The sequence below is a fragment of the Salmo salar genome, chromosome 02 (assembly GCF_965601325.2).
Source record: "Salmo salar chromosome 02, fSalSal1, whole genome shotgun sequence".
Taxonomy (NCBI): Eukaryota; Metazoa; Chordata; class Actinopteri; order Salmoniformes; family Salmonidae; genus Salmo; species Salmo salar.
In genome coordinates, this window is record NC_138292.1 from 36,198,439 (window position 1) to 36,223,320 (window position 24,882).

Below are 24,882 nucleotides of genomic sequence, written 5' to 3' on the forward strand. Positions count from 1 at the left end.
TCTGAGTGCCCTCACCTCAGCCAACTTCATGAGGTAGTCACATGGAATGCATTTCAATTAACAGGTGTGCCTTCTTAAAAATTAATTTGTGGAATTTCTTTCCTTCTTAATGCGTTTGAGCCAATCAGTTGTGTTGTGACAAGGTAGGGGTGGTATACAGAAGATGGTCATATTTGGTAAAAGACCAAGTCCATATTATGGCAAGAACAGCTCAAATAAGCAAAGAGAAACAACAGTCCATCAATACTTTAAGACATAAAGGTCAGTCAATGCGGAACATTTCAAGAACTTTGAACGTTTCTTCAAGTGCAGTCGCAAAAACCATCAAGTGCTATGATGAAACTGTCTCTCATTAAGACCGCCACAGGAAAAGAAGACCCAGAGTTACCTCTGCTGCAGAGGATAAGTTCATTAGTTACCAGCCTCAGAAATTGCAGCCCAAATAAATGCTTCACAGAGTTCAAGTAACAGACACATCTCAACATCAACTGTTCAGAGGAGACTGTGTAAATCAGGCCTTCATGGTCGAATTGCTGCAAAGAAACCACTACTAAAGGACACCAATAAGAAGGGACTTGCTTGGGCCAAGAAATACGAGCAATGGTCATTTAGACCGGTGGAAATTTGTCCTTTGGTCTGGAGTCCAAATTCAAGATTTTTGTTTCCAACCGCTGTGTCTTTGTGAGACGCAGTTTAGGTGAACGGAGGATCTCCGCATGTGTATTTTCCACCGTAAAGCATGGAGGAGGAGGTGTTATGATGTGGGGGTGCTTTTCTGGTGACATTGTCTGATTTATTTAGAATTCAAGGCACACTTAACCAGCATGGCTACCACATCATTCTGAAGTGATACGCCATCTCATCTGGTTTGGGCTTAGTGGGACTATCATTTGCTTTTCAACAGGACAATGACCCAACACACCTCCAGGCTGTGTAAGGGCTATTTGACCAAGAAGGAGAGTGATGGAGTGCTGCATCAGATGACCCGGCCTCCACAAGATGGTTTGGGATGAGTTGGACCGCAGAGTGAAGGAAAAGCAGCCAACAAGTGCTCAGAATATGTGGGAACTACTTTAAAGACTGTTGGAAAATAATTCCAGGTGAAGCTGGTTGAGAGAATACCAAGAGTGTGTCAAAGGGTGACTGACTGCTTTGAAGAATCAAAAAGATATTTTGATTTGTTTAACACTTTTTTTGGTTATTACATTATTCCATATGTGTTATTTCATAGTTTTGATGTCTTCACTATTATTCTACAATGTAGAAAATAGTACAAATAAATAAAAACCCTGGAATGAGTAGGTGTTTGAAAACTTTTGACCGGCAGTGTATGTGTAGTGACGGTAGTTCCGTGGCAGTTGGGTGCTTTGACGATGTCTTTGTGTGTGTGTGTGTGTGTGTGTGTGTGTGTGTGTGTGTGTGTGTGTGTGTGTGTGTGTGTGTGTGTGTGTGTGTGTGTGTGTGTGTGTGTGTGTGTGTGTGTGTGTGTGTTGTTGGGGTAGACTGCAGTATTGACAAGACTGGCAGCGGGGGCGTGATTCACGAGCCGAGTAGCGCAGATCTATTTACCGCCCATCCCAAACCTGTCCAACCTCCTCCAATTTCCCAACCCTTTCTAGAAGTGCTGCTCTTGCACTGCAGCTACCCCCTCACCAAAAACCCACTCTACGATTGGTGAAGAGGAGGAGGGGGGTTGGATCATATTCCACTGCCAGTGTTGGCAGCATGCACACAGGCACAAGCCCAGTCACAAGCCAAACAGCAAACCCAGGTCCAGCCCCCATCCTTCCTTCCTCTCCTCAAAAGAATCCAAGCCCACCACCATACATTTCTCCACCATATCACTCACACAGATTCACCTTCACACTGAATACTTCGGTTAATAAGGCACAATGCACACCCGTCTAACCAAACAAGCGGTCAGTCAACAGGCAGAGTGGAGCGGGCCAGCCGAGCGGAATGGCTGTGCTGGAACATGAGGCAACAGGCTGTAAATATCCCACAGCTGGTGCTGGGACTACAGCCTAAGGTTGGGGTGAAAGCACAGAGTCCCACTGGGCAGGATGAGAGAGAGATCAGTAGCTAGTTACTGCCTGTGTTTGCAGATACGTCTTCCCCAATGAAAGGCTAACTAATCAGACTCCTGCCCCTCTGTTCAGGTGGCTTCCATGCCTCAGGTGTGGATTGCAATGATTATACGCAATACCGTGGTGGCACTCTGGTTTGATTGAATTAAATTCGATTCTGAGTAGCAATTTCATTTGTATGGAGCAGCCAGACTGTCAGCGTTCATACAGGGAGAAGGGATTTTACCTTTACCCTAGCTAGGGTGACCATGGTGATACTGAATATAAGTATTGATTTGCCTGGACCACAAACTGAGAGAGAGATCTGTCTTGTTGATAGCCTCCCCAGAGCCCGTAGTCCCATGCAACCAGAGAGGGGAGATTCTGGCTGCTCCCAATGAAACCTGAGTCCTCAGCAGAGCTGTAGGTGACTCCCCTGATATTGGTGATGTCTGCCAACAAGGCAGCGTAAGCATATACACAGCGAAGCTTGTAACTGCTCTCAAACAAATCTGGATACATAAAACAAAACCATGAATTAGCTGCCAATGAGAGGTAATTTAATTGTAAATGTTAGTTTTCTCCTGATATTGGTGTAAGTAACAGTTTCCTAACTATGGTATAGCTGTGTTTGTTATGAGCAGACTGTTGTCAGTCCTGGTAGGCTCTGTTGCTGAGTGGGAAAGGTGATGGATTTCTCAGCAGTGCTTTGGCCTGACTCCAGCAGCCTCCACCTCTGACTGTTGTCTCTGCACCCCAGGGTGCTCTGATCCAACTTACAAAGAGATATGTGTGTGTGTGTGTGTGTGTGTGTGTGTGTGTGTGTGTGTGTGTGTGTGTGTGTGTGTGTGTGTGTGTGTGTGTGTGTGTGTGTGTGTGTGTGTGTGTGTGTGACAGTGCGTGCGTACATACATGCATGCATGCATGCATGCATACATGCATGCATACATACACAATTGACAGCTTGACACGTATAGCCGACTACACAGACAGGCTGACACACAGTCATACATACACGTATATACAGTATGCATTGACAGAAGGACATACACAAAACCTCTCCAACACAAATGTGCTCTGCTGCTGTGGCATGCAATTGTCGTTTGTGCTATATGTTATGACTCAGTCGTGACCCCTGTGCCTCTGCACTGTAGGCTATGACAAATGATGCAGGATGGATAAGGTGGTGGCAACTCTATGCGACACTGTGGCTCCTACTGTGTTGCACCACCTTGTAGCCAATGACTCTGCTCCCTCATAGGCTGAATAGGAGGTGGTCCTCTGAAATGGTTGAAAGAACAGCAACAGATGTTCTGAATTTACACATAAATGATGCACCATTCTTTTATGGATTATTCTGTCGTGAGTGCCTTACGGTTCTGACCTTACATGCAAAGATCAAAGATCTTCCCCATGTAGTGTAGCTGTTGATGGTATACTGCACACTAAAATATCTTCAACAATACAGATAAAAATTGCATATATTTTAGGGGTTTCCTCAGGGCTCAATGCAAGGACCACTGCAGAATTGCTTTTATCAGTGTTAATCTGTTCCTTGTAAAAGTGTCTCACACTCCCTAGTTCAGTCAGTCAGTAGACACTCTCCAGGCCCTCTGCCTTCAATGTGAGAAGAGAGATTCTACCTGACATCAGACATGGGAGGCTGACTCCCGCAGCATGAAGGGTAAAAGGTCGAGGTTTGAACACCCGGGCAGATAAAGCAGCCTTTTCATGTGTGACCGGCCCGCAGCCCAAAACAAATCCCACTGACCGCTGCCTTTGAACTGTAGACCAATGTTCCTATGGCAGGAGTAGTGCTCTGCTCACTCACTAGTCCTCTACTATTTGAGTGTATAACATAAAACTCAAAAGTGTTTTCTGTTTTAGTTTGAGTATTTTCAGTATAAACCTGTTACTTCTACAGTCTTTGGCAAATATAACAACCCCCTCCAGAGTTTCTCTTCTTTGCTAGTATATAATGGGCATTTACATCTAAAAGGACCCATGAGCACACACATGTGAAGTTCATAGGAGCATGTCAAATTGGGTGTCAAATGAAATGTTTTACAAATGAAGGCATATATACATTTTGCAACGATTTTCCATCCAAAAAATGTGGAATAAGGAAAGGCTTTCATTTCTGGTCAAACATATGGAAAAAAGGGTCTTGGACAACATTGACCAGAAAAATGATTGAAAGGTATTAGATTTACATCAAAACACAATAATGTTGAAGTAAAGACCCCTGCCAACTAATATCAACACTTGAGAAAGTCTTCACACCCATTGACTTTTTACACATTTGTTACGGCCTGAATTTTAAATGTATTAAATGTGGATTGTGTGTCACTGGCCTACACACAATACCCCATAATGGCAAAGTGGAATTATGTCTTAGAAATGTTTAATCCCTTTGTTATGGCACGCCTAAATTAATTCAGAAGTAAAGATTAGCTTAAGTTGCATGGACTCACTCTTTGTGCAATAATAGTGTTTTAAGATGATTAAAAATAATGTTTTTTAACATGATTACCCCACACATACCCCACACATACTGTAAGGTCCCTCAGTCGAGCAGTGAATTTCAGACACAGATTCAACCACAAAGACCAGGGACGTTTTCCAATGCCCCGTAAAGAAGGGCACCTATTGTTAGATGGAAAAAAGTAAAGCCGACCATTGAATATCCCTTTGAGCATGGCGAAGTTATTAATTACACTTTGGATCGTGTATCAATACACCCAATCACTACAAAGATACAGGCGTCCTTCCTAACTCTGTTGCCGGAGAGGAAGGAAACCACTCAGGGATTTCACCATGAGGCAAATGGTGACTTTAAAACAGTTTGTTTTAATGGCTGTGGTAGGAGAAAACTGAGGATGGATCAACAACGTTGTAGTTACTCCGCAATACTAACCTAAATTACAGAGTGAAAAGAAGGAAGACAGTGCCATATTGCAAAGAAATGAACTTTATGTCCTGCATACAAAGCGTTATGTTTGGGGCAAATCCAACACAAAAATCACTGAGTACCACTCTTCATACTTTCAAGCATAGTGGTGGCTGCATCATTTTATGGGTATACTTGTCATTGGCAAGGCTAAGGAGTTTTTTATGATAAAAATAAACATATAGAGCTAAGCACAAACAAAATCCTAGAGGAAAACCTGCTTCAGTCTTATGGCTTGGGGGTAGAAGCGGTTAAGGAGCCTTTTGGTCCTAGACTTGGCGCTCCGGTACGGCTTATCGTGCAGTAGCAGAGAGAACAGTCTATGACTTGGGTGTCTGGAGTCTTTGACAATTTCTTTGGGCCTTCCTCTGACACCTCCTATTATATAGGTCCTGGATGTCAGGTAGCTTGGCCCCAGTGATGTACTGGGCCATACGCAATACCCTCTGTAGCGCCTTAAGGTAAGATGCCAAGCAGTTGCCATACCAGGCGGTGATGCAACCGGTCAGGGTGCTCTCGACGGTGCAGCTGTAGAACCTTTTGATGACCTGGGGACCAATGCCAAATCTTCTCAGTCTCCTGAAGGGGAAAAGGTGTTGTCGTGCCCTCTTCACAACTGTCTTGGTGTGTTTGGACTATAATAGTTTGTTGGTGATGTGGACAACAAGGAACTTGAAACATCTCGACCCGCTCCACTTCAGCCCTGTCGATGTGAATGGGGGCCTGTAGTCCTATAGTCCACGATCAGCTCCTTTGTTTTGCTCACATTGAGGGAGCGGTTGTTGTCCTGGCACCACACTGCCAGGTCTCTGACCTCCTCCCTATAGGCTGTCTCATTGTTGTCGGTGATCAGGTCTACCACTGTAAGCAAACTTAATGATGGTGTTGGGGTTGTGCTTGGCCACACAGTCGTGGGTGAACTGGGAGTGAAGGAGGGGACTAAGCACACACCCCTGAGAGGCCCCAGTGTTGAGGATCAGCATGGCAGATGCGTTGTTGCCTACCCTTACCAGCTGGGGGTGACCCGTCATGAAGTCCAGGATCCAGTTGCAGAGGGAGGTGTTTAGTCCCAGGGTCCTTAGCTTTGTGGGCACTATGGTGTTGAACGCTGAGCTTTAGTCAATGAACTCACATAGGTGTTCCTTTTGTCCAGATGGGAAAGGGCAGTGTGGCGTGCGATTGAGATTGCGTCATCTGTGGATCTGTTGGGGTGGTATGCAAAATGGAGTTCGTCTGGGGTTTCCGGCATGATGGTGTTGATGTGAGCCATGACCAGCCTTTCAAAGTACTTCATGGCTACCGACGTGAGTGCAACAGGGCGGAAATCTTTTAGGCAGGTTACCTTCGCTTTCTTAGGCAGGTTACCTTCGCTTTCATCCCAAAAACCTTTTACGCGATGTGTCTGACGCAACAGATCAGAACGTTTAGCTTAAAATGTTGCTCAACTATTAGGCTATTTCTTCACATTATAAGCGCAGCAATGCGCACATGGTAGTAGGCTATAAGCGCATATGTTCAATTAGCGGAAAGCACCATTATCAAAACTGATTGCAAATGCAATTATGCATGTAATGCTTTTATTATAAAGGTGAGTTTTATGGTGAAAATGATCTTCCCCACATTTGAAACTCACGTGCTGCTTATGTATGCCAGTTAGGCTCTACACCCCTTGTGATTCAAACCTTATTAAAACATATAGGTCCATGTGCTAGGCTACATGAGGTGTGCGACTATGATTCGAAAATGGCACAAAAAAAAGCTATTGTTTCTTATGCTCGGCATCATTCACAAGTGTTAATATATAATTCACAAGTGATAGGCTAATATTGTCACCCATCAGGCTATTCTTGATTTAATCTTGTCTTTACATATACTAAATAATATATGTGTGAAATTTGTTTTGATTTAGAATGGACTATTATCATGCACCTGTATCGAACCGGGGGCAGTGGGAAAAATTATATCTATGCACTTAAATAGCGAATGGAGGGCGCTTTTCTCCGTGGTTTATTTTCATGCCAGCCAGGTGGGCTATAATCCTGTTGTAAATATAAGCAATGTGCTTAATATTAAGAAAGTTGAGAAATAAGTATAGTAAACCTAGCCTATAGAAAGCTGATCCTCCTCTTTTTTAGTAGAGGCCATCATTGATGACAGTGTGATTAGAGGGACAATAGAGTACTGAGTACCAGGCAGTTAGCAAGTTTGGTAGGCTACTAATGACCATTAGCACAATCAGAGCTTGGAGAAGCCTAATTACCGTGACTAAACGGTCACATGGAATTTGCCTGCCTTCATGACTCGTGACCACCGGTGTGGCGGTAACACGGTTACCGCAACAGCCCTACTTGTGCCTTGAAATTCCGTTACCAAAAACCCTCGTATCTTGAAGATATGTTCTTATTTATCTCCCTCATGAGGAGGGAGGATAATGAAAGTTCACAAAAGTAACAAGTAAAGGAAGACCAACCAAATAGTTGTAGTGTTTTTACTAATATCAAGTTTGTTAATTAATTATTAAGTGATTGAAACTCGTAATTCTGTTACCAAATCATTAATCGAATTACTGAAAAATCTGTAAGGGAATTGCTGCAATTGAATTGCCGACAATGGGAAATCATAGTAGTCACAAACCACAGTTGGGTCACCTGCTACTGTCCTCCCTTCCACTGGTATACTGTTATGTTCAGCTCATAACTGCTTTTTCTCTTTCTGTCATCTGGTGGTCAAAGCAACGCTGTAAAAACAGTCTCGACAACCTCTACCTCCTCACTCTCCAATTCAATTCAATTTCAATTTAAGGGGCTTTATTGGCATGGGAAACATATGTTTACATTGCCAAAGCAAGTGAAATAAACAAAAGTGAAATAAACAATAAAATATTAACAGTAAACATTACACTCACAAAAGTTCCAAAAGAATAAAGGCATTTCAAATATCATATTATGTCTATATACAGTGTTGTAATGATGTACAAAAGGGAAAATAAATAAACATAAATATAGGTTGTATTTACAATGGTGTTTGTTCTTCACTGGTTTCCCTTTTCATGTGGCAACAAGTCACAAATCTTGCTACTGTGATTGCACACTGGTATTTCACTTAATAGATATGGGAGTTTATCAAAATTGTGTGTTTTCGGATTCTTTGTGGGTCTGTGTAATCTGAGGGAAATATGTGTCTCTAATATGGTCATACATTTGGCAGGAGGTTAGGAAGTGCAGCTCAGTTTCCACCTAATTTTGTGGGCAGTGTGCACATACCCTGTCTTCTCTTGAGAGCCAGGTCTGCCTTCAGCGGCCTTTCTCAATAGCAAGGCTATGCTCACTGAGTCTGTACATAGTCAAAGATTCCCTTAATTTTGTGTCAGTCACTGTGGTCAGGTATTCTGTCACTGTGTACTCTCTGTTTAGGGCCAAATAGCATTCTAGTTTGCTCTGTTTTTTTGTTAATTCTTTCCAATGTGTCAAGTAATTATCTTTTTGTTTTCTTATGATTTGGTTGGGCCTAATTGTGTTGCTGGACCAGCAGTGCTTAGGGGACTCTTCTCCAGGTTCATCTCTCTGTAGGTGATGGCTTTGTTATGGAATGTTTGGGAATCGCTTCCTTTTAGGTGGTTGTAGTATTGAACGTCTCTTTTCTGGTTTTTGATAATTAGCGGGTATTGACCTAATTCTGCTCTGCATGCATTATTTGTTGTTTTACGTTGTACATGGAGGATATTTTTGCAGAATTCTGCATGCAGTCTCAATTTGGTGTTTGTCCCATTTTGTGAATTCTTGGTTGGTAAGTGGATCCCAGACCTCACTAACATAAAGGGCAATGAGTTCTAGAACTGATTCAAGTGTTTTTTTTACAGATCCTAATTGGTATGTCGAATTTTATGTTCCTTTTGATGGCATAGAAGGCTCTTCTTGCCTCTCTCTCCTCTCTCTCTCGTTAATGTCACCTCTCCCGGTTCTTACTGACACCAACCCTCTTTCCATTTACTGTAACAAGCATCCTCACCCACTGGGCACTGACCAACATCGCACATCCATGTAGGTTGAAATTTGGTCAGTCCGCCCTGGCCGGACCAAATTTGTACCAATGATAGAAGTCTATGTTTCACAAGTTTGGACAGTAGAGTAAAGTAGTACAGTACACTAGTAAAGTACAGTATAATTGAATGTACTATACTGAACATATCTACTTTACTGTGCTCTGCTGTACTGTACTCGACTCTACTGTGATGTCCAATCTTGTGAAACATAGACGTCTATGATTGTTTCAGATTTGGTCTGGTCCGGACCAACCAAATGTGGTCTTGTTTGGGGGCGGAGCTCATTACAATAATACCCAGTGTGTAGAATAATACCCAAAAGAAGGATGTTGCATATTTCTACGTTTTTTTGTGTACCTATTCAGGATACATCACCATGAAGAGAATTATATTAATAGCCATAATTATGCATTTCTATATAGTACAGATCAGGGACTCATGATGTAATTCTGTTACCGTAACTCTGTTACCAGATGTAAATTCACTTCACCTACTGTAGTTCAATAACCAAAATATTATTTTTCAAACTAAAGGTGTCGAATGTTCTTTCTGCAGACATATTTTAATCTTAATTAGAGCAGATATTTACGTTTTTCTAAAATGTGGTCATATAAAAAACTGAGGGAGATTTTACAGTAATTATGTTACCAAATTTGCATCTGCACAGTTCTTCCAGTAAATGTGTTTTTGTGAAATGTTCTGTGTAAATTGTTCAAAGTAGTCCTTGTGCATTGAGTTGTATGCTTTGTTAAACTTTGAAATCAATTGTTTTTGTTGAAAATGTATGTCAAAGTTAAAAAGCGTCAAAGCGTAATTCCATTGCCGCGGAAATGCCCTAATACAACCCCCTCCATATTTTCCATGTAAAAGGAGAGCTGACGCTACCTCTAGTTCTTCTGTTAGGGCTTTATTTTTAAGAGAACAACTATGACATGCATAACACCCTTTTCTCAGACTTCTCCCATTGTCCTGCCTCCAAGCCAAATACGTAGTGAATAATTCATGGAGAATGCATTGCCATAGTGAAGGCAATTGCATCAACTAAAAGCAAATGTGTGGTACGTGCACACACCGACACACAGAACCCATTCTATTACGTCATTGTTTTGTTTTTTATGGTAATGGAAGCAGAGCAGGCATTAATCAGGGGGTGGTTTTACTATTCTCTCAGGTAAACAATGGGTGATGTAGTGTTGAAACTGCACTCAAGGCTTTCCAGATGCACTCTCTCTAATGCAATGACTCGGCTCCCACTGTAATGCTGGTGTGTGTGTGTGAACAGTACACAGTCTGGATGTATATATAGAGAGCTATTTTTAAGGCTGAACCACAAATAGTAGTAGTAGTGGGGCTTAATTAAAATGGTCCATGCCTCTGTTGCCATTCCCGGGTTGCTGTCTGCTCGTTCGTTCATTCATTCATGAATTCATATGTTCACATGTACTCTGCACTCTCTCATTTGCCCCCTCTCTTTTTGTTGTTAGAAATTGCTGTACATTGCAAAAAATAAATAATTAAACCCTGTTTAGTTAAAGGGGCAATCTGCAGTTGCTGTACCCACTTTTGAACTAATTAAAATAATGATATTTACTTAATGATTCTTAAAAGAATATAACTTTAGAAATGCCTCATGAGCTTAGTTCAACTGTCACACCCCAAAATAAAAGCTTGTTTTTACTCCAATGTTTGTAAACATTATAAATATAAACAAACACTATATAGCCTCAAAACATAGTTAAAACGATAATTTAGATTCTTATAGATGGTCGGTCCATAGCTCTTTCTATGAATTTGAGAGTGGTTACATTTTTCCAGTCCCATCCCTCAGCTTTTTACCAAAACAGAGATGGGGTGGCCAGCTTTGTTATTAATTCAACTGCAGAGTTGACCTTGACTTTTCTGTCTTCAATTAAATATTAATTTTTAAATACACGTATTTTCCTTATATTAAAGGAACACAGTGTGTTATCTAACATGGAACTGTGCCAAATTACCACAGTTTAGATAACAAAACCTAGTGGTAATGATAACATTACGAGTTCAGTGACAGAATCCTAGAGCCTACTTCAAAACGCAACAGAAGCTCTGAGCACTAGCATCCCGCCCACACATGGCGAGCTGCCTCACTGGGCCATGGGGCCGGGCTCTGCCTTCGATTGGGAATCACATGCAGCACGTCAGGTCGGGCAGGCAGCGAGTTGCTGCGGACAACCAAAAGATCAGTTATGTGGCGGTGATGCCTCTAATAAAGCTGACACAGCACAGCCTCCCTCCCCGTGGCCCCCCTGAGGGGCTCCCGCTCCGCAGTGCGCCAGGCACACTTGCCCCCATGGAAACACTAACCCCAAGAGAAGGGTTCCCCATCCTTCAGTTCCCCCCGCTGCTGCTGCGGCTGCTCTTTCGAAGCGTGCTTCTAATTTGTCCGAAAGGAACCCTGACTTAAATGCATCGCTTTGGTTTCTCTGTCGAGTACTGTGGAGGTTAAAAGGCTAAGACAATTGTTGATTCTGAAGGATGTTGGCAGGAATGGTACATGAACGATACCTCTACCTCTCCTGAATTTCATACTGATCCGATGCTCTCTGTTTTCCAGGAGTAACACGCCTGCAGTAAAGAGGGGACGATTCAGAGGACCAGTGGATGACCTGCCTGCTGTACAGACCATGATCTGAAGGCCCCGCCACGTGGCCCCATTCTTCTTCCTTATTTCCTGCAGGGGTAAGAGCTCCTAGACCAGCTGCCTCAGACAGGTGGAGCGGAGGGAGATAGAGTGTGACAGCCAAGTGCCTAGTCGGCAACAGTGCCCACCAACCACCTCCACAGGACAGCCGTGCCCTCCGACCCCGCCACGCCCCCTGCCCCTCCCACCGCCAGACCGGAACCATGGGAAGGAAAAAGATCCAAATACAGAGGATCACAGATGAACGGAACAGACAGGTGTGTGTGGATAATGTTTCTTTGTATGTAAAAACTCTATCATGCCTATGACTACACCGGTATTTTTCCAAGACGATGAAAGGCTAAATGATCCTTCTAAAATGAGTCAACTGGTTAATGGGCTTTGGTTCATTGAACTTATTGAGTAATGGATGTGATGCGTCTGCCATCCCCAAAATGCCCCTAGCTGAGTAGAACCAGAGTGTTTTAGACACTAGGTGGCCCAAGGTCCTGAAATCATTTCTTTATAGGTGCCCATTTTCATAGAGCAGCACACACAGACTCAAAATGCTTCAGGCATTCAAGCATTAAGTTGATTCATCAAAAGTTGATAGAAATATTGGTGAACCATCATCCTACTAGATGTTGATCACAAGATACTGTCATTAGCACTAATGGATTGGCCCCGTCCCCAAGGCTATAGACTCTGACGGAAATTCAACAGCATGTGAAATACATGTTGTGAAAAGAGAGCTTGAGAACCACAAATAGTTGACATAGTAATGGATTATTAACTGAACGCCGAATGCTACAGAGACCATGAACACTCCTGAAACATTGCAGGTGCAGAAAGTAGAGCAGCTGGGGAGGTTGTGGTTGTCACTGTGGCTTCCTCCTCCTCCTCGCCACACAACCACACTCATCAGGACACGGCCATGAAACAACTCATCCCTCTCATGGCGGATGTCTTGTTCTGTCGTTTGTTGCCATTGGTTACTTGCAATTCTATTCTTAATGTCAGTTATGTTCAGCTTGTTTATCTTGGCATTCATGTCGAAGGAAGGATCAAGACTAATTATTGTTGAAGACTCGGTGTACCTCACGCCTCCAACAATTCAGAGCATTTCTCTTCATGATAAACCATCTTGTAATTGGTTATGAGAATCATTGTAATAGTATTGTTTATCAGCTCTGTGAGCCTGGCTTGCCATTGTCCTCGCTGAACTTTCTTCCCCTGTGTGTGTGTGTGTGTGTGTGTGTGTGTGTGTGTGTGTGTGTGTGTGTGTGTGTGTGTGTGTGTGTGTGTGTGTGTGTGTGTGTGTGTTTGTCTGAGGAGATGATTGTGGGAGTGTGTGTGATGGGGTTTGAGGGAGGAGGTGGTAGGCGGTTGCCCATGGATACGACCCCGATATAATTTGATTTGTGGCAGCGGGAAGCAATGAGTGAGCAAGAACGACGCAGAGAGGAAAGGGGAGAGAAAAGAAAATGAGGGCGAGGAAATGAGAGAGACGGAGACAGTGAGAGAGGGAGACGGAGACCGTGGGGAGAACAAGGAGAGAGCACAAGCTGGCTCCTGCCCCACAGAGAGGAATCAGTGTAACATGGGGGTGCTCAAGCAATTATAGAGAGAGAGGGGAGATGGAGAGAGCGAGAAAGAGAGAGCGAGCAATTGAAGGTCTCACATGGCAGTTGTAGAATATGCCTGTGTGGTTCCTTTCTGTGCGTCTGCTTCCTCGCGCTCCTCTCTGATCCTGTCTACAACAAAACAAACAAACTCAAATTCCCCCATTGCATAAATGCCTCAAAACCAAGGGAGTGGTATTAAACACAACCACAACACACTGCAGGACCTCATCCCTGTTGTCACCTTTAATTAGCTGTCTGTAATGTGTTGTTTGTTCACACATTGGCTGTTCTCTAAGAGACTATTATTTACTGTTATTGATATAGTCCCTCCCACTTTTATTACGTTTAACCTATTATTATACAGTACTACAAATTCCTTCACTTTTACAGTATCGCTAATGTTATTGTTCTTCCTCTTCCCTTCTATGCCAAATATCCCCCTCCCCTTCCCAATATCACCTGCCAATCCCCCCTTCTCCTTCCCAATACCCTCCCCCACAACATCCCTTCCCTACCACCCTCTAATATACCCCCCAATACACACACACCATCCCTCCCCTCACAGGTGACGTTCACCAAGAGGAAGTTTGGCCTGATGAAGAAGGCATATGAGCTGAGCGTGCTGTGCGACTGTGAGATCGCCCTCATCATCTTCAACCACTCCAACAAGCTGTTCCAGTACGCCAGCACCGACATGGACAAGGTCCTGCTCAAATACACCGAGTACAACGAGCCCCACGAGAGCCGTACCAACGTCGACATCATGGAGGTAATGGAGGAGGGAGAGAGGAGGAGGAGGAGAGGTGTTACTGTGTAGTTCCCTGCAGGAGAGGGTGAACAGGGTGGTTATGTGTTTTGAGGTAGAGGGGGAGATGAGGAGGAGGAGGAGGAGGAGAGGTGTTACTGTGTAGTTCCCTGCAGGAGAGGGTGAACAGGGTGGTTATGTGTTTTGAGGTAGAGGGGGAGATGGGGGAGAGGAGGAGGAGGAGGAGGAGAGGTGTTACTGTGTAGTTCCCTGCAGGAGAGGGTGAACAGGGTGGTTATGTGTTCTGAGGTAGAGGGGGAGTGGAGGAGGAGGAGAGGTGTTACTGTGTAGTTCCCTGCAGGAGAGGGTGAACAGGGTGGTTATGTGTTCTGAGGTAGAGGGGGAGATGGGGGAGAGGAGGAGGAGGAGAGGTGTTACTGTGTAGTTCCCTGCAGGAGAGGGTGAACAGGGTGGTTATGTGTTCTGAGGTAGAGGGGGAGATGGGGGAGAGGAGGAGGAGGAGAGGTGTTACTGTGTAGTTCCCTGCAGGAGAGGGTGAACAGGGTGGTTGTGTGTTCTGAGGTAGAGGGGGAGATGGGGGAGGGGAGAGGTGTTACAATATGGTATTTTAGTACAGTGCCATGGAGGAGAGGCGGTAATGAAATGGCTTGCTGTGTTTCATTTAGTTTTTACATCCGTGGTTGTAATATAGTTGTAATTTGGTCGTAATATGGTCATAATATGCTTGTTTAGAAGGTCATTTACATTTGATAACACTTTATTTTAGGGTTTGCCTATAACCTGTTGATTGTTTTATTTTGTATTATATTTTTTTAACATTTTGTTGATAAATTAAGTAGGCAGTATTTCTGTTCATGATTTATATTTGATAATAGGCCCACGTGGCCTGGTGTTATGTTTTCTTGATATCAAGAGCTGTTTTATTTTTGACTACCACCACTCTGGTCTGGATGAGTGCTTTCAATCCAAAGCCATCAGGTCTTTATTTATGTAGCAAGAGAAAGGTATGTTTTTTTCTTTCTCTTTTCTTTTTTAAAGTATTCAAGATCGCTTTCATTTTTTTGTGTGTGCTTTTCTGAATCCTTGGTTGAATCCAGAGTTGTTTGGATGTTGTGTTTGTCATAGCCAGAGTAGACAAATATAAACACAAGCTACAAGCCTTAATTCCTCTTAAAGCAAATGTCTAGTGAGAGGGAGTGAGAGGGCAGGTACAGTAACTTCCATGACATTACCTCAGAGACACCAAGAAGGAAACAGTTTAGAGAGAGAGAGAGAGAGAGAGACTGAGGGCAGTTAGCCTAGCATGGCTGCCCCTAACTAACATAGGCTGGCTCTAGAAGGCCCTAAATGTACACCAGTGTGCTGTGGCCAGATTACAGGCTTGTGTGGGGCCTGTTCCAGTATCCATCCATCCAGGCCTGGCCGGCTGCCTGGTGCCTGGGATCATGGTGGGAGGGCAGAGGTAGGGACAGCTGGACCTGCTGTCACCACCCCCTAGCCTTGGCCGGGGTTCCAAGGCCACTCCAACAAAAAGCCTCCAGTCCCCCTGGAACCACGCTATCACAAAATGGAGGGTTGCACGAAGGAGGAGGAGCATAGAGAGAGTTTCTAGATAGGGAGTGTGAATGAGGTTACATTGAGCGAATGTGCGCTCAAGTGGTATCTTTTTTTCACCAACATGGATGTGCGGTATCATTTATCTGCCTTAACCTGTGTATAAAAGGGTCTTCTCATGGATTCATAACAAATGGGCAGATAATATTTAAATAGCCAGTTAAAATGTAACTTACCACTTATACTTCATATACAGTGAAGCCTTTTCGCTCTATAAAGACCATGTCACTGGATCATGAAAATCGTGGTACAGCCGTTGCAGCTGTCCATTACCACGTGGAATAACTGAGATGGCATTCAGAGTGTCTCTCTCGCTGTTTCTCTCTCCTCTGTCTCCTATGTCTTTCTGTCTGTGGATGGCAGAGGTGAGGGCTTTCAGTGGGAGAGCTACATGGAGCTCCAGTTGCAGATGGCTCTTAAGTGTGTGTGCTGTGGCAGGGATTTGGGCCGCTCCAGGCCACATTAGCTTAAGCTCCACTGGCTATGTGTGTGTGTGTGTGTGTGTGTGTGTCTGCCTGTATTTGTGTGTAAGCCTTCATGTTTGTGTGCATGCGCCCGCTCTGCAGTGGCCCGTGAGAATGCCTCATACAATATTCAGGCCAGATGCATCGGCGCGGGAGTGTGTCACTGCCTGAATCCATATGAGGGTTCCCCCATGCATCTCCATCTCCTTCAGCAAGCCTCAGGCCCAGAGGAGAACCACTGTTCTACTGCCATTCCTCAGACCGAGAGGCTCCTTCTAGCTTGTTTAGTTTGATCTGTATTGTGTAGCGAGGGAGAGGGGCAGAGTTGAGATGAATCGGTTGGCACTGGTGAGTGGGGAAAGAGGAGGAGAAAGACAGAGGGAGAGAGAGAAGAGGGGTTGAGCGGATAGGCACAAAATGTGTCCATTTGCCGCTCTGCCTCCCCGCGTCTCTCCAAGCAAGTGCTTTGGTGTATGAATTATGGAGTTGGATGCAGTCACGCACACACACTTAGTCATACGTTATGCTTATTATGTACCCTATTCGCACGCGCACACACACACGCACACACAGTACATTAATATGCACACACATAAATATACAGAACATTAATATACAAACACACAAATATACAGACCCAATGCTCAAAAGCACTTATACTAACACTGAAATGTGCATACATACAGTACCAGTCAAAAGTTTGGGCACCTACTCATTCAAGGGTTTTTCTTTATTTCTACGTTGTAGAATAATAGTGAAGACATCAACACTAAAATAACACATGGAATCATGTAGTAACCAAAAGTGTTCAACAAATAAAAATATATGTTATATTTTAGATTCTTTAAAGTAGCCAGCCCCTTTGCCTCGATGACAGCTTTGCACACTCTTGGCATTCTCTCAACCAGCTTCACGAGGTAGTCACCTGGAATGCATTTCAATTAACAGGTGTGCCTTGTTAAAAGTTCATTTGTGGAATTTCTTAATGCATTTGAGCCAATCAGTTGTGTTGTGACAAGGTAGGGGTGGTATACAGAAGATAGCCCTAATTGGTAAAAGACCAAGTCCAAGCTCAAATAAGCAAAGAGAAACAACAGTCCATTACTTTAAGACATGAAGGTCAGTCAATCCGGAAAATGTAAAGAACTTTGAAAGTTTCTTCAAGTGCAGTCTGTAACGGTTTTGACTTGAGGTTATCGTGTATAGGGGTGCCAGGTAGGTTGTGCCTACCAGAGAAAATATTGGTTTCTCCTTTTGGTTTGGGAGGGAATGAGTCCCATCTGGTCCGTCAAGTCTACACCAATACAAAGGACTCATGTAAAAGTCAGGATGGAAATACACTTTTCATAAACCCTTAAAACATTGGAAAGAACTTCAAAAACAACTGTATTCTTTTGCGTGGGTTGTATTAACAACATAAATGATCACACACACACAACAATATAACAATAATGAGCTTTAAACAGCTCTGATTCCTCCAGAAATGTCCTATACCTCGGACCTAAAAAGAGTCCAGCCCGGTAAACAAGTTCAGGGAACTCAAGTGACCTTAGTCACGCAATGTTTGTCCGTTCATCCCAGTGTAGCGTAAACCCAGTGTCAATCATACAATCAAAATAACAAATATTTTACCACACACACTTATAAAGCATATCAAATCTTAATACGTCCTCACCACTAACTACATAAATCATCACGGTATACATCACACCAAAACAAATGAAATACCGTATACAAAAAGGTTGTGGTCGGTCAGACAAGCCAATCCGCTGACAGATCTCCAGCGGAGAAAGGCCACGAAAAACAACGGAGAGGTGTAGTCCACGGACGCAAAGAGTGGATCCGATCCTGGGTAGACTTGCTATTAGGCTACACAAAGCACACTTTTATAAGCAACACAACAAACGGACGAGAGAAGCTTCAGAACTGAGGGTTGAACACATCCTCATTCACGTTTCCATCACAACCCCACTTTTGCGCAGCTGATGCTGGCTATTTAATTGGGAATAAAAGGGAAAGTGCCCTATTGGAAGGAGAAGCACTGAGACGGTTCAGAAACATTCAGGGCCGTCACAAGTCGCAAAAGCCATCAAGCGCTATGATGAAACTGGCTCTCATGAGGACCGCCACTGGAAAGGAAGACCCAGAGTTACCTCTGCTGCAGAAGATAAGTTCATTAGAGTAACCAGTCTCAGAAATCGGCAGCCCAAATAAATGCTTCACAGAGTTCAAGTAACTGTTCAGAGGAGACTGTGTGAATCAGGCCTTCATGGTCAAATTGCTGCAAAGAAACAACTACTAAAGGACAGCAATAAGAAGAAGAGACTTGCTTGGGCCAAGAAACACGAGCAATGGACATTAGACCGATGGAAATCTGTCCTTTGGTCTGATAAGTCCAAATTTGAGATTTCTGGTTCTAACCACCGTGTCTTTGTGAGATGCAGAGTCGGTGAACGGATGATCTCTGCATGTGTGGTTCCCACCGTGAAGCATGGAGGTGTGATGGTGTGGGCGTGCTTTGCTGGTGACACTGTCTGTGATTTATTTAGAATTCATGGCACACTTAACCAGCATAGCTACTACAGCATTCTGCAGCGATACCCCATTCCATCTGGTTTGCGCTTAGTGGGACTATCATTTGCTTTTCAACAGGACAATGACCCAACACACCTCCAGGCTATGTAAGGGCTATTTGACCAAGAAGGAGAGTGATTGAGTGCTGCATCAGATGACCTGGCCTCCACAATCACCCGACCTAAACCCAATTGAGATGGTTTGGGATGAGTTGGACCGCAGAGTGAAGGAAAAGCAGCCAACAATGTGGGAACTCCTTCAAGACTGTTGGAAAAGCATTCCAGGTGAAGCTGGTGGAGAGAATGCCAAGAGTGTGCAAAGCTGTCATCAAGGCAAAGGCTGGCTACTTTGAAGAATCTAAAATATTTTGATTTGTTTAACATTTGTTACTACCTTATTCCATATGTGTTATTTCAGTTTTGATGTCTTCACTATTTTTCTACAATGTAGAAAATAGTAAAAATAAAGAAAAACACTGGAATGAGTTGTGTCCAAACATTTGACTGGTACTGTACGTACACACACAACATTTTCTTCACACAGTTGGGCATTCCTTCACACTAGTACACAGCTGGGAAGTGATGCATATGTACACACACAGCTTCTCTCTGTGCTGCACGTGTAGTGTGTGTGTGTGTGTGTGTGGGCAGCCTGCCTCTCCTGCCAGAACGTGTTAATCCGCTTCACTGCAGATCCCAATCAGGGGCGAGGGAAGGAAAAGTGATGGAGAATGAGCTCTGAATGAGGAGGGAGATGAATAGCCAGGGAGATGAGAGAGGAAGAAGAGGGGATGCCCTTTTTCTTAAGCAGCTCAAAGAGGAAGATCTTACCATAGCATGGCTTAAAGACTTTGTCACTGTCCTGATTCAAGGTCACGGTGAGAGGAGCTCCTCATGACACGCACCACAAAACAGCACTTGACAAGATTCCCCATAAGTAATTGATTCTAATTAGAACATATAATTGCCCATCACTTTCCAATATGGAGACCCACCACCAAAAAGAGTTATGGGTAGAGGCCAGGGCCCTTCGGAACTGTCCTATCATGACGCTGATGGTTCCTCGTGAGACGGGCCTCCCTCTGTTGCTCCGACGATGCTCCCTCCATCAGAATAATCCCGTTTTGCCATGTCAGCCAAATTCCTGGGACATGCCCTAAGACCTGTCATATTCCAATATCCTAATCGGGACAGGACAGGGTCAATGGGGGCTTCTCCTTATCAAGTCACCTCCAAAGGTCATGGAGGTGACTTGATCGCTATGGAGACGGTAATAGGTTTTATTATGATGCATCAGGGTGTGATGGTAAATGGCATCTAATCAGATTCAGTTTTTTGTTTTTGTTAAACAGGCACTTAGTCTGCATCATGTTTGTTGTTGTTACTGCCAGGAACATTAATGGGGCATGATTGATTATTTAAGAGCAAATGAAAGCTGCATTTATTTATTCATCACGGCAAGCTAAATAAATAGTGTGATTTGATGCCTAAGTTAAAATAAATCTCTATTTTTTTTAAGAGTTTATGCAGCATTATTCCCATTTTAGACAGACTGTTAAATGGGGCGGCAGGTAGCTTAGTGGTTAGAGCGTTGGACTAGTAACCGAAAGGTTACAAGATCGAATCCCCCGAGCTGACAAGGTACAAATCTGTCATTCTGCCCCTGAACAAGGCAGTTAACCCACTGTTCCTAGGCCGTCATTGAAAATAAGAATTTTTAGACTGACTCCTGAGATGGTGTGATAGAGGGGTCCATTAACCACATGTATAAGTAATAACACCCACCAACTGACTTGCCTAGTTAAATAAAGTTAAAATAAAAATACAACAGGATACGATTGCTCGGTCTGTGATACAGATCATATGGGCCTCCTCATAGGGATAAGTACACTGTCATCCGGCAGATTCCAGACCATCCATATCCAATGAGGGCATGGTGCACTACCTCTGTACTCTGTGAGGAAGCAAGCCATCTCCTCCTGAGATGGTGTGATAGAGGGGTCCATTAACCACATGTATAAGTAATAACACCCACCGCTGGCCATTGTAGTAATGGTGGAGACATTCTTCAGGGATGTACTACTAGTTGAATGAATGAGGATAGAGCCGGACAGAGCCTCTATGGCCACTCAGTTTCCCCGATGCTGCCACGTTAGTGTTCTTTGGCAGCCCTGTAGTGTAGTAAGCAGAGGCTTACAGGATGCCCTGGGAGGGCACAATGTACCTGAATGCGGGTAACTGCAAATGGGACGTGACATTACATTCTGCCTTTGTGGTCCTGGGCCCCGGCCTGTACTGCTCACCACATACTTGCATTCTAAAGAGAGAAGGTAGAATTGGAGAAAAGGAGAGATGGATGGCATTTTGAGAGCAAAAAGTAGGATGAGAAGCTGTGGGAATAGGTCAAGAGAGGAAGGGGGAGAGCAGGTCAAAAGAAGACAGAAGTGAGAGATGGATAGACAGGAGATGGAGGAAAAGTGAAGGCCGACCGGATAAGAGGATAAAGGAGAGCAGCACAGGAGAACATGTAGGAGGATGACGTGAGAGGACTGTATGGATCGATTCTGAGATCCTGAGAGAAAAAGATAGAGAAATGAATATAAATGGATAGAATGAAAGAGAAGAAGGTGAAAGGTGAAGGAAAGCGAGAGATACAGCTGGAGAGAGAAAGACAAGGACCGAGCGACCACGAGAGAATGAAAGAGAGAGCACGAGAGTGCCAGAGGGGGAGGGGGAGGGGCAGGGAAGCTCACAGCCCAGCCAGTCAGACTGTGTGCTGCTCTGCAGGGGAATCTTACCCTGGCAACACAATAGAGGGCAGCACTTGAAAGAGTGTGCCAGCGGGGGAGAGGTGCGGAGGGACCGGTGAACAGATTGAGCTGACTGAGACAAGCTGATCAGCTGACCGACTTCTGCGTGTGTGTGTGTACCATTATATAGGACTGCCATGTCCTATTGTCAGGGCAGTTTTGTATGTAGCGATTTTGTTTTTGTTGACAGTCGGCTGCATATGTCCATGACTCTACCACGTCCCTGCACAGACTTTTGTCAGATGTTGTCATTGTCAGTTTAGTTTTTTAGGTCAGCACAGACACACGGATCATGTTTTCCATGAACGGTGCAGAATAAACAGCATGGTGGCTAAACAGTGTCAGGAAGTCTCTAATTTGATCAGTGCACTGATTTGAATTGATATGCCTGAACAGAGAAACCGGGTGCAGATGAAAGAATAATCTCTATGTGGGTGGAATGTATTTCACACTGTGTGTAATAATATGGATATACTATATATTATGGATATCACACTATACATTATGGATAATAATATTTAGAGTGAATTTGATCTGTATTGGGGGGTTTAGCTCAGTAAACCTGGATTTAACTTCACAGTTGGGTAGCTAATGACTGCATTAGTCTTTTTACGTCTTTTATTCTCTCTGCCTCTCAGCTTGGCATTGAATTTCATGTTATTGAGTCATCCTCACTACACAGAGAACAGTGATCGTCCCTAGTGGGTGTCCTAGAGAACATCCACTTATCTACTAATCAAATCTCCATCAGGCAGCACTCACTGTATGGCGGATAATACAGTCATCTCTCTGCCACACAATACTGTAGATACCCATTTATTTATGTTGCTTTACTTAAATACACATTCCCCTTTTCCATATACAATAGAACTGAATAGTACATCTGTCATGTGGAAGAATTTGCCACACTCTAGGTGGGAATCCATTTTGCTAGTGTAGGGATCTGGTTTGCTGTTTGGTCCAGATCCCACTGGCAAAGCTACTTACAGTTAAGCTTGTTTCCAGAATCATGTCAAAATAAGACCCTTTCCACTGTGCATTAGAGCTGAAATGGCCTGACTGCCCAACTCTGTGGCTGGCTAACACCGCGGTGTGCTTCTGTTTCACCCCCTACCCTTTACCTTTGCTCAATGGCTTTTGTTGGCGTGGAGCTTCACACCAATTTAGAGGTGCTCGAATATCCGAGCCGACAGAGGAAAAAAATATATGTTGATGTGCCCTTAAGCAAGGCACTTCATCTTAATTTGCTCCAGGAGCGCCATATTACTACTATATACAGTACCAGTCAAAAGTTTGGATTCCCACTCATTCCAGGGTCTCTCTATTTTTACTATTTTGTACATTGTAGAATAATAGTGAAGACATCAAAACTATGAAATAACATACCAAATAAGTGTTAAACAGTAGCCACCCTCTTCAAAGTAGCCACCCTTTGCCTTGATGACAGCTTTGCATACTCTTGGCATTCTCTCAACCAGCTTCAAGAGGTAGTCACCTGGAATGCTTTTCCAACAGTCTTGAAGGAGTTCCCACACATGCTGAGCATTTGTTGGCTGCTTTTCTTTCACTCTGCGGTCCAACTCATCCCAAACCATCTCAATTGGGTTGAGGTCGGGTGATTGGAGCCAGGTCATTTGATGCAGCTTCATTAAATAGTATCCGCAAAACACCAGTCTCAACATCAACAGTGAAGAGGCGACTCCGGGATGCTGGCCTTCTAGGCATAGTTGCAAAGAGAAAGCCATATCTCAGACTGGCCAATAAAAAGAAAAGATTAAGATGGGCAAAAGAACAGTTACTGGACAGAGGAACTCTGTCTAGAAGGCCAGCATCCCGGAGTAGCCTCTTCACTGTTGACTTTGAGACTCGTGTTTTGCAGGTACTATTTAATGAAGCTGCCAGTTGGGGACTTGTGAGGCGTCGGTTTCTCAAACTAGACACTAATGTACTGGTCCTCTTGCTCAGTTGTGCCCTGGGGCCTCCCACTCATCTTTCTATTCTGGTTAGAGACAGTTTGCGCTGTTCTATGAAGTGAGTAGTACACAGCGTTGTACAAGATCTTCAGTTTCTTGGCAATTTCTCACATGGAATAGCCTTCATTTCTCAGAACAAGAATAGAGTGACGAGTTTCAGAAGAAAGGTCTTTGTTTCTGGCCATTTTGAGCCTGTAATCGAACACACAAATTCTGATGCTCCAGATACTCAACTAGTCTAAAGAAGGCCAGTTGTATTGCTTCTTAAATCAGAACAACAGTTTTCAGCTGTGCTAACATAATTGCAAAAGGGTTTTCTAATGATCAATTTGCCTTTTAAAATGATAAACTTGGATTAGCTAACACAACGTGCCATTGGAACACAAGAGTGATGGTTGCTGAAAATGGGCCTTGGTACGCCTACGTACAGTTGAAGTCGGAAGTTTACATACACTTAGGTTGGAGTCATTAAAACTCATTTTTCAACCACTCCACAAATTTCTTGTTAACAAAGTATAGTTTTGGCAAGTTGGTTAGGACATTTACTTTGTGCATGACAAGTAATTTTTCCAACAATTGTTTACAGACAGATTATTTCACTGTGTCACAATTCCAGTGGGTCAGAAGTTTACATACACTAAGTTGACTGTGACTTTAAACAGCTTGGAAAATTCCAGAAAATGATGTCATGGCTTTAGAAGCTTCTGATAGGCTAATTGACATAATTTGAGTCAATTGGAGGTATACCTGTGGATGTATTTCAAGGCCTACCTTCAAACTCAGTGCCTCTTTCCTTGACATCATGGGAAAATCAAAATAAAAGCCAGACCTCCACAATATTGTAGACCTCCACAAGTCTGGTTCCTCCTTGGGAGCAATTTCCAAACGCCTGAAGGTACCACGTCCATCTGTACAAACAATAGTACGCAAGTATAAACACCATGGGACCACTCAGCCGTCATACCGCTCAGGAAGGAGACGTGTTCTGTCTCCTAGAGATGAACGTACGAAAAGTGCAAATCAATCCCAGAACAACAGAAAAGGACCTGCTGGAGGAAACAGGTACAAAAGTATCTATATCCACAGTAAAACGAGTCCTATATCGACGTAACCTGAAAGGCCGCTCAGCAAGGAAGAAGCCACTGCTCCAAAACCAGACTCCAGTTTGCAACTGCACATGGGGACAAAGATCATACCTTTTGGAGAAATGTCCTCTGGTCTGATGAAACAAAAATAGAACTGTTTGACCATAAAGACCATCGTTATGTTTGGAGGAAAAAGGGGAGGCTTGCAAGCCGAAGTACATCATCCCAACCGTGGAGCACGGGGGTGGCAGCATC

The 24,882-nt window shown here is 43.7% G+C and overlaps 1 protein-coding gene across 10 annotated transcripts in view; it reads left to right on the top strand.

The window, feature by feature from the left end:
- Positions 1-24,882, top strand: part of LOC106580711 (myocyte enhancer factor 2d) — a 77,754-nt gene that overhangs the window by 26,293 nt on the left and 26,579 nt on the right. For all 10 annotated transcript variants that reach the window (XM_014162045.3, XM_014162069.3, XM_014162075.3 and 7 more), the window contains exons 2-3: positions 11,652-11,995; positions 13,908-14,111. In XM_014162045.3, the coding sequence (XP_014017520.1) occupies positions 11,942-11,995; positions 13,908-14,111 (258 nt within the window). In that variant the 5' untranslated portion in view covers positions 11,652-11,941. The remainder of the gene's footprint in view (positions 1-11,651; positions 11,996-13,907; positions 14,112-24,882) is intronic.